Here is a 17742-nt window from a genome sequence, read left to right as displayed (position 1 = left end):
GTGCAGAGAGAGCCACTCTGTGGCCCTCTCTGCACCGGAGATCGGTAGCTTACAGCGTTGGTGGGTGGGAGCCGGACCGGGAGGCGGGTGGCGGCCATCGATGGCCCTAGTGGTGTTGAGGGGGGCGGGGTCGTGGGCGGGGATGCCAGGGGGCGCGCACTGACGCGCGCACGTGCACGGGAGGGTGGGGGCGGGCGCGTGCACGGGGAGGGAGCGGGTGGGAACCGCTACACACAGAAAAAAAAGTGTAGCAAAAAGGAAAAAATTGTATAAAAAAAAATAAACAAATCGGATAAAAAAGAAATCAGTTAGGTGGTGGGGGTTGGTCTGTGGGGAGGGGGAAGCTACACTACAGAAAAACGGGCAAAAAGTAAAAAAAACCCATATTTTTTGGCAAACTGGGTACTGGCAGACAGCTGCCAGTACCCAAGATGGCCCCCAATAAGGCAGAGGGGAGGGTTAGAGATCGGTTTTGGGGGGGATCAGGGAGGTTGGGGGCTAAGGGGGGGATCCTAGACAGTAGCATATGTAAATATGCTAAAAAAAAGTTTATTATTTTTAAAAACCCTTTTATTTTAGTACTGGCAGACTTTCTGCCAGTACTTAAGATGGCGGGGACAATTGTGGGGTGGGGGAGGGAAGGGAGCTGTTTGGGAAGGATCAGGGGGTGGGATGTGTCAGGTGGGAGGCTGATCTCTACACTAAAGCTAACATTAACCCTGCAAGCTCCCTACAAACTCCCTAATTAACCCCTTCACTGCTAGCCATAATACACATGTGAGGCGCAGCAGCATTTAGCGGCCTTCTAATTACCAGAAAGCAACGCCAAAGTCATATATGTCTGCTATTTCTGAACAAAGGGGATCCCAGAGAAGCATTTACAACCATTTGTGCCATAATTGCACAAGCTGTTTGTAAATGATTTCATTGAGAAACCTAAAATTGTGAAACATTTTACGTTTTTTTTTAATTTGATCGCATTTGGCGGTGAAATGGCGGCATGAAATATACCAAAATGGGCCTAGATCAATACTTGGGGTTGTCTACTACACTACACTAAAGCTAAAATTAACCCTACAAGCTCCCTAAAAGCTCCCTAATTAACCCCTTAACTGCTGGGCATAATACACGTGTGGTGCGCAGTGGCATTTAGTGGCCTTCTAATTACCAAAAAGCAACGCCAAAGCCATATATTCCTGCTATTTCTGAACAAAGGGGATCCCAGAGAAGAATTTACAACCATTTATGCCATAATTGCACAAGCTGTTTGTAAATAATTTCAGTGAGAAACTGAAAGTTTGTGAAAAAGTGAACGATTTTTTGTATTTGATCGCATTTGGCGGTGAAATGGTGGTATGAAATATACCAAAATTGACGTAGATCAATACTTTGGGATGTCTACTAAAAAAATATATATACATGTCAAGGGATATTCAGGGATTCCTGAAAGATATTAGTGTTCTAACGTAACTAGCGCTAATTTTGAAAAAAATGGTTTGGAAATAGCAAAGTGCTACTTGTATTTATGGCCCTATAACTTGCAAAAAAAGCAAAGAACATGTAAACATTGGGTATTTCTAAACTCAGGACAAAATTTAGAAACTATTTAGCATGGGTGTTTTTTGGTGGTTGTAGATATGTAACAGATTTTGGGGGTCAAAGTTAGAAAAAGTGTGTTTTTTTTAAATTTTTCCTCATATTTTATATTTTTTTTATAGTAAATTATAAGATATGATGAAAATAATGGTATCTTTAGAAAGTGCATTTAATGGCGAGAAAAACGGTATATAATATGTGTGGGTACAGTAAATGAGCAAGAGGAAAATTACAGCTAAACACAAACACCGCAAAAATGTAAAAATAGCCTTGGTCCCAAACGGACAGAAAATGGAAAAGTGCTGTGGTCATTAAGGGGTTAAAAAAAATTAAAAAAATTACTGCATGAGCAGTTATAAGGGGTTAAAGTGAGGGGATGTGGGGTGTTGGAAAAAAACTACACTGAAAAGTGCCATTACATTAAAATCTATGGGGACTGTGTTTTTACTTGAATTATACAGGTACGGTATATGCTTATATACAATATGTGTATATACACATATAAACACATAAATATATATGTGTATATGCATATATATTTTGAATTTGCTGCCCTAGGCTGCACGACTTACCCCCTGCGCTGCGCTATGTTTTTTGCTGTGTCTCACAGCATCAGAACGAGACTTCAATTGGAGCCTATGGAACTGCGCTCTCGTGAGCACAAAGCTTCCAGGCAATTGCGCTTAACTTTACTGTTACTGAGGGAAGCGCAAATATTGCGCTTAAGAAAGCGCAATTTTGTGCTCCACTCGTACTCTATGCCAGTGTTTTCCTTAACTGTTAATGCATTTGAGTAAATGTTGGATAGGAGACATATATGGTTTTATAATGCAGTTGTAGCTTATGATTTTGAATAGCAGGTGCTTGTTTTTTTAGACATATTTGTCACTATGTTTGATTTGAAATAGGATATTTACGTCACTATGTACAGATCTAATTTCCTACATATGGAGGCCTATTTATCAAGCCGTCAACCGCAAATACGCTGGAATTCCGCAGCGTAATTGTGGCGAGCTTGATTCATCTTATTTATCAAAGCCTACAGACTGGTAAAAGTAGAAAAAAGTAGAATTTTGTGACTTAACATAAGATCCGCCGGTCTCAGTCCGACACAGATCGATGCTTACGTCACTACAGATGTTCCGAATGCAAATTCTGCACTATCTGCCTACTTTTGGAAGTTAACAAAAATCTACCAGGTACGCTCGCCACTATTCCGGCCCAGCATACCTGGTTTTCAATCCATTGATGCCATAGGAATCAATGGGAGTCTGAAAGCAGCTAAAGCTTATGTTTGCTGCTGCCCGATATCCCATTGATTCCTATGGGAGAATAAAAGTTATGTTTACACCTAACACCCTAACATAACCCCAGAGTCTAAACACCCCTAATCTGCCGCCCCCTACACTGCCACCACCTATATTATACTTATTAACCCCTAATCTGCCACCCCGACATCGCCGCCACCTACATTATACTTATTAACCCCTAATCTGCCGCTCCAGACACCGTCGCCACCTACATAAAGTTATTAACCTTTAAAATTAAATTAAACTAATAATTAACCTACCCTAACTATTATAATAAAATTACATTAAACTATATTAAACTAATAATTAGCCTACCCTAATTATTATAATAAAATTACATTAAACTATATTAAATTAATAATTAATCTAACCTAACTTTTATACTAAAATTACATTAAGCTACAAATTAAATTAACTATATTATATATTTAAACACCTAACCCTACTCAAATAATTTAAATCTACACTAAAAATTACTAAGTTACAAAAAACTAATAACTTAGTTACAAAAATAACAAACACTAAGTTACAAAAAATAAAAAAGAAATTATCAAAGATTTAAACTAATTACACATAATCTAAGGGCCCTATGAAAATACCCCCCCCCCAAAAAAAAAATAAAAAAAACCTAACCTACAATAAACTACAAATAACCCTTAAAAGGGCCTTTTGCGGGGCATTGCCCCAAAGAAATCAGCTCTTTTATCTGTAAATAAAAAATACAAACAACCCCTCGACAGTAAAACCCATCACCCACACAACCAACCTCCCAAATAAAAGCCTAACTAAAAAACCTAAGCTCCCCATTGCCCTGAAAAGGGCATTTGGATAGGCAGTGCCCTTAAAAGGGCATTTAGCTCTATTGCACCCAAACCCCTAATCTAAAAATAAAACCCACCCAATTACACCCTTAAAAAAATCCTAACACTAACCCCTGAAGATCGACTTACAGTTTTGAAGATCCGACATCCATCCTCCAAGAAGCCGGCAGAAGTCTTTATCCAAGCCCTCAGAAGTCTTCACCCAGACGGCATCTTCTATCTTCATCCATCCGGCATGGAGTGGCTCCATCTTACAGACATCCGACGCGGAGCATCCTCTTCCATCGACGTCTTCTTCGGAATGAATGTTTCTTTAAATGACTTCATCCAAGATGGCGTCCCTTAGATTCCGATTGGCTGATAGAATTCTATCAGCCAATCGGAATCTAAGGGACACCATCTTGGATGACGTCATTTAAAGGAATATTCAGAAGAAGAAGACATTGAAAGAAGAGGATGCTCCACGCCGGATGTCTTAAAGATGGAGCCGCTCCGCGCCGGATGGAGGAAGATAGAAGATGCCATCTGGGAGAAGACTTCTGCGGGCTTGGATGAAGACTTCTGCCGGCTTCTTGGAGGATGGATGTCAGATCTTCAAAACTGTAAGTCGATCTTCAAGGGTTAGTGTTAGGATTTTTTAAGGGTGTATTGGGTGGGTTTTATTTTTAGATTAGGGGTTTGGGTGCAATAGAGCTAAATGCCCTTTTAAGGGCAATGCCCATCCAAATGCATTTTTCAGGGCAATGAGGAGCTTAGGTTTTTTTAGTTAGGCTTTTATTTGGGGGGTTGCTTGTGTGGGTGGTGGGTTTTACTGTTGGGGGGTTGTTTGTATTTTTTATTTACAGGTAAAAGAGTTGATTTCTTTGGGGCAATGCCCCACAAAAGGCCCTTTTAAGGGCTATTTGTAGTTTATTGTAGGCTAAGGTTTTTTTTTATTTTGGGGGGCTTTTTTATTTTCATAGGGCCCTTAGATTAGGTGTAATTAGTTTAAATCTTTGATAGTTTCTTTTCATTTTTTGTAACTTAGTGTTTATTTTTTTGTGTAACTTAGTGTTTGTTATTTTTTGTAATTTAGTTGTTAGTTTTTTGTAACTTAGTAATTTTTTAGTGTAAATTTTAATTATTTGAGTAGGGTTAGGTTTCTAAATATATAATATAGTTAATTTAATTTGTAGTTTGATGTAATTTTATTATAAAAATTAGGGTAGATTAATTATTAATTTAATATAGTTTAATATAATTTTAGTATAACAGTTAGGGTAGATTAATTATTAGTTTAATATAGTTTAATGTAATTTTAAAGGTAAGTTTAAATTAATTATAAGATAGGGATGAGTTAATATTTAATATAAAGTAAGCGGGTTGTTAGGTTTAGGGGTTAATAGGTTAATTTAGTTTATGGCGATGTGGGGGGCTTGCGGTTTATGGGTTAATAACTTTATTTAGTTGTGGTGAGCTCCGGGAATGGCAGGATAGGGGTTAATAACATAATGTAGGTGGCGGCGGTGTAGGGGCCGCAGATTAGGAGTTAATAACATAATGTAGGAGGCGGCGGTATAGGTGGTGGCAGATTAGGGGTTAATAAGTATAATGTAGGTGGCGGCGGTATAGGGGTGGCAGATTAGGGGTTAATAAGTATAATGTAGGTGGCGGCGGTGTAGGGGGCGGCAGATTAGGGGTTAAGAACATAATGTAGGTGGCGGTGAGCTCCGGGAGCGGAGGAATAGGGGTTAATAACTTTATTAGAGTGGCGGTGGGCTCCCGGAGCGGCGGTTTAGGGGTTAATAGCTTTAGAGTGGCAGTGAGCTCCGGGAGCGGCGGTTTAGGGGTTAAACAGTTTAGTATAGTGGCGGTGTTTAGTGACAGTATACAAATAAAGCTGTTAAAAAGCCGAATAGCAGCAAGATCGATGACTGTCAGTTAACAACAGTCCACTGTTCATCGCCCCATACTTGGTGCGCGGCTTTTTGACAGCTTTTTTGTTAACTATGGAGAACGTATTCAGGTCCGCGGCAGCGATTTTAGGCGAGCGTATTGGTGCCGGCGAATGCAGCACAGTTGATGGCTTGATAAGTAGGCCTCATAGTATCTTACATCCATTGCTTATTTTTTAATCAAATCTACTTGGCATTTTCTTTGTTCAATTCACTAAAATATAGTGTAAGATTTAATATTACTTCTTGCAACCATGAATTTTGCCATAACATTATGAAATTTCTTAAATAGCTCATTAAAATAATCTCATGGTTTACCTGAACCCAGTATTACAAAAATGTGCTCAATTATTAGAATGCACAAGCTGTGAAATTGCAATTTTATGTCTAAAATTATAACCTCCTATGTCAAATGATTAGCAGCTAATAATAGAAAATCAAAAGCCAACAGGCTGCACACTTATACAAAACTTCTAATGTCCCTTAAAGGGACAATGTACTCCAGTTTTCATATAACTGCAAGTAATAGACTACTATAAAGAAAACTATGCACAGATACTGCTATAAAATTCTAGTATAAAACCCTTTAAAACTTACTTAGAAGTTTCCAGTTTAGCACTGTTTATGAGGCTAGGCTGGAACACTCACTGAAAGGGGCTGGGAAAACAGGAATAGGCAGAAACGTCCCCTTCCCCTGCATATGAAAAGACCCATTACACAACCAGGAGTCTGTAGACAGCAGTATACATATAAAACTTTAGGCTAGGTTAGGAGTCTGAAAATCCGCACAATGTTATTTAAAAATAAGTAAAACCATACATCTTTACAAAAATGCTCCCAGATGGGCTATGTAAATGGATCATCTACAAAACATTAATGCAATGACAAATCTAGTGTACAATGCCCCTTTAATTCCAATGAAACTGTATGTTCAATGATGGTATAGATATTCCATTTCTCATATATCTAGATATGTAAACATAAAAAACACAAGGAAACCCACAAAATGTAAATCAGCGATAGTGTAATTCAGAAGCAAACCCAAGCCACTTCAATGTGGTTCCACTTTATTGTCACGTATAACAAACAATATTAAAGGGACAGTAAGGTCAAACATAAAGATTCATGATTCAGATAGAGCATTCAATTTTTTTAAACAAATTTCCAATGTACTCCTTGTATCAAATTATCTTTGTTCTTTATGTATCCTTTGTTGAAGACTACACAATAAAAAGAAACAGCAGAGCCTCCTCTGATTCAAAAGTAAACGTTGACAATTTAATAGTACATTCAAGTGCATACAATTTCAAGTACAATGTTTAAAATATAAAGAAGCATATCACCAACTCGTGATAAAGGACGTCTCTCTGTGCTACTCCGTTTATAAACTCGTGATGTGCTGCTCCGTTTATAAACTCGTGATGTGCTGCTCCGTTTATAAACTCGTGATGTGGTGTTCCGTTTATAAACCCCACCATTCGTCTGTGACCTCCGAGGCAGAACGTTTGCTGTAAATCCTCTGGTGTCCAGTGTCTCTGTCATCCAGCATCTTGTGAGTTGCTATGGTGACCAGTCTGGGACAGACAAATTGTGTTTTTTACACATCGAGTCTACTTAAATTATGATTTTCATTGTGCATTTTTGTATACATCTCCTTCCCATATGAAAATGCAGTATACGCCCCTTAGCGAGACACCCTGTTTTTGGGGTAAAATGTGGCTTTAGATCACTCCACCAGCGAAATAGGAATACTGGCGAGCATTCTTTTAGAATCTCACCAGCCAGAGGCAGGCCTTAAATACTGCACTTTGGTTTACAGACAGTGATAAAATAAAGTAGCATGTGTGTGTGCTGAAAGTGATAATATAATGAGATCTTATTTCCCTGCTAGCTTAACCCATTTTAATAGGTTGTGGTTTCAACAAAATCAGCTATTTTATATACACAAATAAACCTAAAGAAACAATGTGTCATACATTTTATACTCATAAAATTCAAGACATTTATTTCTTCAGGTAGAACATACAATTTTAAACACCTTTCCAATGTACTTCTTTTATCAGATTTTCTTCATTTTCTTATTATCCTTTGTTGAAAAACAGGAAGGTAAGCTCAGGAGTGTGCACGTGTCTGCAATACTATATGGCAGCAGTTATGCAACAATGTTATACATTAGCAAGAGCACTAGAGGGCAGCACTATTTTATGTCATGTAGTGCTCCAGACTCGTGCACGTTACCTACCTAGGTATCTCTTCAACAAAGAATAACATGAGAACGAAGCACACTTGATAACTGAACTAAATTGGAAACTTTTTAAAAATTGTACTTTTCATTTTGGATTTTATTCCCTTTAAGGGAAAAACTATTTTACAGTAAACTGTCATTTAAGTTAATACAAAATCTTTTTACTGATTCGTTTGCAACAGCAGCCGTTATCATTCTGTCCCTTTTCATAACACGATGACCAGGTGTAATAATCAACTAATAACTTTGATCTTCATGGCTGCTATATTATCAGTCATATAAAAGCTGCTCCATAACTTGTCCACGGACAGAAATCAGCCCGATCCAATACGATCGGGTTGATTGACACCCCCTGCTAGTAGTTGCAATGATAAATGCTGACAGCGTATGCTGTTGGAATTTATCGATGTGTAGCGATGTGCAGCGGACATGATACACTACTTTGTATCATGTCCACTCGCACATTGTTAAATATGCCCCCAAATATTATTGACAGTGAGCTAAATGCAATTAAGCTTACTGGCTCTGAGAAGATATGACAGAAGACATACACTACGTACACTAAGAGTTCTGTAGCGTAATTACCAATCAGCTAGACCACGAGTTTGGCATTATGATTGAAAAAGCAGCGTTATGACCCATAACGCCGCTTTTCCCTAACGCTGCTATTACAAGTCTTGTAGGTATACTGTAGTTGTACCGCACACCTTTTTGGCCATCACGCAACGTCAGTACCACACTTTTAAAAAAGTCCTTTCTCAATGGGACTTCTATAGCGCCGGTATTACGAGTTTGCCTGGGAGGCCAAAAAGTGAGCGGTACACCCTATACTGACAAGATCTGTACCGCCATCTAAAGTCAGTAGTTATGAGTTTTATGTTACAAAGCTGTAGCATAAAACACATAACTAAAGTGTTACAAAGTACACTAACAACCATAAACTACCTATTAACCCCTAAACCGAGGCCCTCCCGCATCGCAAACACTATAATAAATTTATTAACCCCTAATCTGCCGCTCCGGACATCGCTGCCACTATTAAAATGTATTAACCCCTATTAAGCCGCTCCCCGACATTTTCGCCACTATAATAAACTAATTAACCCCTAAACCGCCACCCTCCCGCATCGCAAACACTAGTTAAATATTATTAACCCCTAATCTGCCGTCCGCCCACACCGCCGCTATAATAAACCTATTAACCCCTAAACCGCAAGCCCCCCACAACGAAATATACTTAAATAAACTATTAACCAATCATCCATCAATCATCAATCATCCAAAAAAAAAAGTGATGTGGGAGGCCAGAGGTTTAGGGGTTAATAACTTTATTATAGTGGCAGCCACATCGGGAGCAGCAGATTAGGGGTTAATAGTTTTATGTAGGTGGCGGCAATGTTGGGGGCAGCAGATTAGGGGTTAATAACTGTATGTAGGTGGCGGCGATGTCAGGGGCAGCAGATTAGGGGTTAATAACTGTATGTAGGGGGTGGCGATGTCAGGGGCAGCAGATTAGGGGTGTTTAGACTCGGGGTTTATGTTAGGGTGTTAGGTTTAAACATTATTTTCTTTTTCCCCATAGACATCAATGGGGCTGCGTTACGGAGCTTTTGTTTCCGTGATTGCAGGTGTTAGGCTTTTTATTGGCTGGCTCTCCCCATTGATATTTATGGGGAAATCGTGCACGAGCACGTCAAAGCTGCGCTTGTTTTCGGTGTGGTATGGAGCTCAACGCCACTATATCGGCCGCACAAGCATACTTTTTCAAAACCTGCAATACCAGCGCTATAGGGAGGTGAAATAACGCCACTTTTGGGGCAGTCGTTGAAATCCCTATATCGCTCAAAACTCGTAATCTAGCTGAATGTTCTCTAGCAAAGGAATTTAATATAGAATGTTTTAAAATAACTATTTTAATATGTATTTAATATCCTATGTAAAACAGGTCTCATTAGAAATTAGTTCTTTAGGATTCGCTCACTCAGATAAAATAATCTTTAGGAGGCTGTAACTAAATATTTATTGAACCATAAAGATAACAAATTGAATTTATTTGGATTTGGTTCCATAGTGAGGTTTATCATTGAAGCATGAATGGTGCAACCATGTGAGACTTTGTTGTCCTCTTTGAAAAGCTTCTGCTCAGAAAGCTCAGTTACATTTTAGGGTAACTATAAATAACTCCTAAGGAGCTTGACATGCAGTTCATTGTCTTATTTTGCACCAAGGTGACTACATATCCAATATATTTTATTGTATTTATGCTAGTATCTCATGTACCTTTCTTTTACGTAGGGAATCACCTGTGGACTGTAGCATTAACAAATGCAGCAAACTCATTGGGGGTCCAGAAAACAATACAATGGCCTATAACAGCTACATGGATGAGAAAAATGGACCTCCACCTCCAAACATGACCACCAATGAGAGAAGAGTCATTGTGCCAGCAGGTATTATCATAGCTAGTTATTATTTACAGATTCTAAACATGTTGCATATAAAGTATGTTAGATTTATAACGATGTAAGTGTATTAATGCTCATGAGAAACAATCTAGAAAATATACATAAAAGGAAAAGTGCTCAACCAGGGAGAAAACAAAAAGCATATTAGCTTGTTCTATGTCTTGTCACCACTCCAGGAGGAGCTTATTTTTCCAATAACGTGCCTTTCACAGAAAAAAGCTTTCATGCAGTATTCCAGTCTGGTTCTGCCCAAAAAGTACATTCCAGATCCAAAATACAAGGCAATTCCTCTCTGTGCAAGAGACACAGCAAACTCAGACTTATGTTTTGCTGTTGTGTGGGCCTTGTAAGTAAGATGCCCATATCCCTCTAGGCACATTGGGAAATGGGTCCTCATGTGTTTTCCTGCTATTACCTTAAGGAGACTATTCCCCAAGGAGATGAGGTGCAGGGGGAAACCAAATGTGGACCACTTGCCCAATATGGCTGCAAGAATATGACTGCACTTCACTGATACGAAGGACAAACATACGTCTGGGATTGTCATGTGCCTCTTTCAGAGGGGAGGCTGTTCTTATAAATATAAAATAACAAATAAAAAAAGAAATCTTTTCCTAAATTACATAAACTGAAGACAGTTGTTTAAAAGCTAAACTACAAGCCAAGTTCAAGATTACTTTGGAATCCGAGCACTGTTATATGGGTTTTAAAACCAAATGACCTTAAGAATTTGTTCATAATGTTAAAAGCTGAAAATGGTAAAATACAGGTCCATCTCTTCCTCATTTCTGATCATAATCATAAACATCAGTATGATGAAATGTATAAATGATAAGTTAAGACACACATATCATAAATAAACATTCTGTTCTGTATTTTAGTTGAGTAAAGTTTCACGTTTCATAGTTCTAGAAGTGTACTGTGAGTTATATTGTTATCTTTTTATTAAACAAAGCACTTCTAATTGATTGGAATAGATGCCATAATAAATAACTGCTTATGTAAGGGCTTGAAAAACCCAGGAGCCAGGGAGCCATTGACACCTAACAACTTGGTCCTGGCACCCTTGATTAGAGTCCCAACACACCAACATTTCTGCCTCCTAAATTTAAGGGCTGTCTTCTAGATTTTGAACAAATTAAAGGGAAATCAGGAAGTGCTGCCAGGTTCCTAAAATATTTTTAAAATTTTTTAGCTTGAGACGGAGTTGTTTAACTTGTTATTCAGGTTCTGTGTGTGAAGAAGAGATACATATATATATATATATATATATATATATATATATATATATAAATATACAGCGACGTTTCGTGCCTCTTGGGCCCTTCCTCATGCTATAGATTAAGAACAAACATCTCCCTTATGTACACCTGTGTATAGGGTGTTGCTTAGTTAATTGCAGAATTTTACCTACACTTAGCTCATGTTGGTATCCCAACAAGGGATCATACCCCTGTCTACATTGTGCTCAATGTAACTCAATGATAAAGGGTAAAAATGTTGCACAAATTAATGACACTAAAAAGAGAGAAATCAATGGCCTCTTCACCTGTGATACTAATTATGTTGTATATATCTTGAAATGCCCTTGTGGGCGGGGCTATGTAGGGGAGACAATTAACCCCATCAGGGTCAGAATAAGTGCACACAAGTCCTCTATAAGATGCAAGGATATGACATTACCCGTCTCATCACACTTTATAACAGCAGGGCACGCTGTTAGTCAGTTAAGGTTTCAGGTCATAGACCATATTCCTAAACCAAGGAGAGGAGGCAATAGAGAGTTTCTACTTAAAAAGAAAGAAGTATGGTGGATAAAAAAATCTGAAAACACTATATCCAAATGGATTAAAAAAGGATTATGATCTACATTTGTTTTTATAATTGTTTTTAAATTCCTGTGGATAAAAAGTGTGGATATGTGTCTATTTGTAATATATTATAAAGAAACATATATGACATACCACATAAGTATACATTTAAGTGTTGAGAAATAAATGTTTATTAAAAAATAATAACAAAGTTGAATAACAAAGTTGAAAAGTTTAGTCAGAACCTTACCAGTTGGGGATACCAACATGAGCTAAGTGCAGGTAAAATTCTGCAATTAACTAAGCCACACCCTATACACAGGTGTACATAAGGGAGATGTTTGTTCTTAATCTATAGCATGAGGAAGGGCCCAAGAGGCTCGAAACGTTGCTGTATTTTATCCTAAAATGTTACTTTAATAAAGAAGAAGTGTTTTAAAGAAAAGTGCTGTTGCCATTGTCTACTTTGGAAATTATATATATATATATATATATATATATATATGAAAAAGTTCAGAGGTATATGCACTCTCACCACTGTCCTGCAGCTGCCAGGGTGCTCTTGAGGAGTATACAGCAAAAACAGAATTAAGCACTCACTGGACTTTTGACATCAATGTGATAAGTTTATTTAGTGACGTTTCGGGACCTCTAGTGTCAGAAGAAGAAACGCTAGAGGTCCCGAAACGTCACTAAATAAACTTATCACATTGATGTCAAAAGTCCAGTGAATGCTTCATTCTGTTTTTGATATATATATATATATATATATATATATATATATATATATATATATATATATATATATATATATATATATATATATATATATATATATATATATATATATATGTGTGTGAAGACAAAATATTTTTTATATGTTCTCCCTTAGAGGTATGTGTATTATTTTTATATACTTTTGAAAGTTGTTTGAATTATAATTTGATATGGCTCGATTACCTATGAGTTCCTTTATTGTAATGATGTAGGAAGTGTTTATAGTCACTATAGAGTTTATACTTTTCACCCCCAGCACTAGTAACAACCTCTGTAGGGCTACTTTTAGAGAAAATGGAGCCCTGTATGAAAACCCCCAGCTAGCACCCTTGTCTTCACTTTAACAATTTTATGTCCATACACATATCAGCAATTTTGCCCAACTAAGGATAAGATTCTAGGGCCGATTTATCAATGCTTCAACTGATAATACGTTGGAATCTTGCGTCAAATTAGACGCAAAGTTGATCTGTCGTAGTTAACAAAGCGTCAAGATCGTCAAATGTTGTAATGTGTGATGTAATATACGCTTCCGCAATATCAATCAGACACAGATCGTTTCTTGTGTTATCGAGCAGCATACTGATCATCCACCATCACATTCGACTCTATTTGACCCTCTTGCCAATTTATCAAACATTTAACAGGTATGCTGCGAATGCCATAGAAATCAAAGGGGGTCTGAAAACACAGAAAGGTTATGTTCGATACTGCAAGACAATGAAGCATATTAGATAATAAAAGTAAATTAGGGAGATGTTACCCTACTTATGGATTATGTTACATCTTTATCTCTCATTACAAAGCAAGGGGACAATAGTATTGCTCCAAATTTGGTGCAAAGTATTGCTCCAAATTTGGTGCACTAGTAGATATAGGGATAAAATTAAATAAATACATTACATAATATACCCAACTTCCTTTTTATGGAAAAATCTATTTGCACCATGGTTAACGCATGTAATACAAGTCCCACTCTCCACTTCGCACCAAATTTGACGCAATACTTTTCACACAAAATTTGATGCAATACTCAAACTTCTAGATAACCCACAAACTGGTAAAGTTTTCCACAACTTCTTATTGGTAAATGCATAATACATACATTTTCTACTATCACTAACAAATCAAATTGCTCTATACTTGAGTCATTGATCACTCATCAGAACTTGTAAGTGCCATTTGTTCCATTGTGTATTATACTTTGAAAGTATGTATATGTGAAATTAGTATTAACGATAAACATTGATGATGACATTAGGCCACACAGTGTAATATTTCTGACAATGATTTTATAATCAAATGATGTTTCATTCAATCTAATCTTAAACTGATAGCTCAAAGGGATAGTCTACCTAACATTAAAGTGTCATGAATCAGATACAGCAGAAATTAAAATCACCTCTTTACTGTCATGCTATTTTCAGTTTGTTTCTTCCTTCTCTTGAATTTAATTTTCATTAAGAAATGTCATCTTAAATGTCAGCCCATTTTTTAACACCTGTGTAGGGGTGGTGTTTAAAGGGACATGAAACCCACGTGTTTTCTTTCATGATTTAGAAAGAGAATGCAATTTTAAACATCTTTCTAATTTACTTCTATTATCGCATTTGTTTTATTCTCTTGATATTCTTTGCTGAAAAGCATATCTAGATATGCTCAGTAGCTGCTGATTGGTTGCTGCACATAGAACCCTCGTGTGATTGGCTCACCCATGTGCATTGCTTTTTCTTCAACTAAGGATATCTAAAAAATGAAGCAAAATGAATAATAGAAGTAAATTGTAATGTTGTTTAAATTTGTATTCTCTATCTGAATCATGAAAGAAAGATTTTGGGTTTAGTGGCCCTTTAAAACTAGACTGCAATCAGGAAGGGTTACACAGGTGCAGAGAGAAAACTGGCCTAGCTCTTAACCCCTTAAGGACCACAGCACTTTTCCATTTTCTGACCATTTGGGACCAAGGTTATTTTTACATTTCTGCTGTGTTTGTGTTTAGCTGTAATTTTCCTCTTACTCATTTACTGTATCCACACATATTATATACTGTTTTTCTCACCATTAAATGGACTTTCTAAAGATATCATTATTTTTATCATATCTTATAGTTTACTATTAAAAAAATTATAAAATATGAAGAAAAAAACACACTTTTTTTTAACTTTGACCCCCAAAATCTGTTACACATCTACAACCACCAAAAAACACCCATGCTAAATAGTTTCTAAATGTTGTCCTGAGTTTAAAAATACCGAATGTTTACATGTTCTTTGCTTTTTTTGCAAGTTATAGGGCAATAAATACAAGTAGCACTTTGCTATTTCCAAACCACTTTTTTTCAAAATTAGCGATAGTTACATTGGAACATTGATATCTGTCAGGAATCCCTGAATATCCCTTGACATGTATATATATTTTTTTTAGAAGACAACCAAAAGTATTGATCTAGGCACATTTTGGTATATTTCATGCCACCATTTCACCGCCAAATGCAATCAAATAAAAAAAATGGTTCACTTTTTCACAAACTTTAGGTTTCTCACAGAAATTATTTACAAACAACTTGTGCAATTATGGCACAAATGGTTGTAAATGCTTCTCTGGGATCCCCTTTGTTCAGAAATAGCAGACATATATGGCTTTGGCGTTGCTTTTTGGTAATTAGAAGGCCGCTAAATGCCACTGCGCACCACACGTGTATTATGCCCAGCAGTGAAGGCAGTGACGTATTTAGGTTTTGTGCTGCCCTAGGCACTCAAAATTCTGCTGCCCCCACCCTCACCCCACCCCCCAGGTTTTAGGCCTTTTTTCAGCCACAATATTTTTTGGTCAGGTTGTAAAAAATATATATATATATTTTTTTTTTTAATTAGATGTTTACCAGGGCTTGTATTCACTCAGGTGGGTTGATTTAAACCTAAATGCATATGCAGAGTGAGAAAATAACTAATGCATATGTAGGGACACTTTATATATATATGAGACAGTCAGTACTAAGTAACCATGTGAAATTAAAATACAAAACCCCTAGCAATTGCATGGCTCTAGGTGAAATCACAGCGTGGGGCCCCTACGTAGAACTAAAAATATATTAAAAGAAAGGTATGATGTGAGGGGAGGAAGAGAGGGGTGGCGATCCTTATTGGGAAAAAAATTGGCCAAGCAGTTATCCATAGTGATATAGACCCCGATGGGAGATTTGTAATAATCAAAGCTAAAATCCATAAAACAATCTGCACTTTGTGCAATGTCTACGCCCCTAACAAATTAGAACCTAGTTTCTGGCACGGGATTCAGGCTAAAATCCTTTCTGTTTAGGAGGGACACTTAATATTAGGCGGCGACTTCAATATGTCTCCACAGTGTCCATTAGATAGACTTAGAATTTCTAGTAAGTCGCTTAAACAAAAACGGGATAATTTAGAAGCTAAATTTATAAAATCAATTATGCATAATCTAGCAATAAGAGACATCTGGAGGCTTCAAAACCCCGATGTCAGAGACTTCACCTGCCTGTCCAAAGCGCACAAAACGATGTCCAGAATCGACCTTTTCCTCATTAGTGATAGAATAAGTTTGTCAGAAGTAAAAGCAGGCCTGTCTCCTATCTTTCTATCGGACCACAGTCCCATTTCGCTCGAGGTGCAGACTAGCTGCTACAATAAGAGACCAACACGTTTTATATTTCCCTCCTTTCTTGCGAATGATCTGAAGTTTAAGAACTGGCTTAAACTTAAATTCTCTGACTATCTTGATTACAATCAGGGTCACATAGGCTCGCCCCTGGTCTTCTGGGAGGCTGCAAAGGCAATCCTCAGGGGCGAAATTATAGCTTACAGTGGGGAAAGATTCAGGAAAATACGTCAAAGGGAGAAAGAAATTACCAGTTCAGTAATCAACTCATATAACTCTTATCTACTTGAAAAATCACACAGAAACTGGGCAAAATACATCCGGGCCAAAAACACTAGAGACACATTTGCAATCTTCCAGGAAACTCAGAGGGACCTTAGACTCCAAGCCAGAATCTACAGATTCGGTAATAAATCTGGTAAATTACTGGCAAACTTGGTGAAAAGGGAAAGAAAAAGATCCCTCATTTAAAGCATCCAAGAGGATGGTACTCTTCTTGACAAACCAGAAGCGATAGCAAAAGCTTTTACCAGTTACTATCAGAACCTTTACTCAAGCAGGAGCTCAGACACAGCACAGGCATCCCAATTTTGGAGTCGAATATCCTGTCCAAAAATCTCAGTGGAAATGGTCAATTCTTTAAATGCACCAATCACTGAAGCAGAGATAAACAAAACAATTACAGATCTTGCCAATAATAAATCACCTGGACCAGACGGTCTTCCAAACGAGTTTTACAAAATTCTGAATTCTGAGATTACCCCCTACCTTAACAATTTATACAACAGTATGTATATCAAAGGCGACCAGGTGGCCACCTCTTTTTCAGCCTCTAATACTATCTTAATTTTGAAGGGAGGGAAAAATCCCTCCCTCAAAGAATCATATAGGCCCATAGCTCTCCTGAATGGAGACTATAAAATTTTCTGTTCTATCCTTGCTGAACGTCTCCAGGCACCACTTGCCACTGTAATACACCCTGACCAGGCAGGGTTTCTCAGGGGCCGAAATTCCTCAGCTAAAATCAGAGAGGCCGTGCTTGTTACGGAGTATTTTAGGAAAATGGAGGTGTCGGAGGGAGGGGGTGGCACCTGACTTGGCTATTGTTTCGATTGACGCAGAGAAAGCATTCGATTCGATACATTTTGAC

At 37.5% G+C, this 17742-nt stretch overlaps 1 protein-coding gene across 2 annotated transcripts in view; it reads left to right on the top strand.

Annotated features, from left to right (window-relative positions):
- The window catches only part of FLI1 (Fli-1 proto-oncogene, ETS transcription factor), a 202779-nt gene that overhangs the window by 90849 nt on the left and 94188 nt on the right, over nucleotides 1-17742 (top strand). For both annotated transcript variants that reach the window (XM_053691552.1, XM_053691553.1), the window contains exon 3: nucleotides 10202-10356. In XM_053691552.1, coding sequence (XP_053547527.1) covers nucleotides 10202-10356 — 155 coding nt within the window. The remainder of the gene's footprint in view (nucleotides 1-10201; nucleotides 10357-17742) is intronic.

The sequence above is a fragment of the Bombina bombina genome, chromosome 8, assembly GCF_027579735.1.
Source record: "Bombina bombina isolate aBomBom1 chromosome 8, aBomBom1.pri, whole genome shotgun sequence".
NCBI classification, from domain to species: Eukaryota; Metazoa; Chordata; class Amphibia; order Anura; family Bombinatoridae; genus Bombina; species Bombina bombina.
This window is presented reverse-complemented; position numbering and strand designations above follow the sequence as displayed.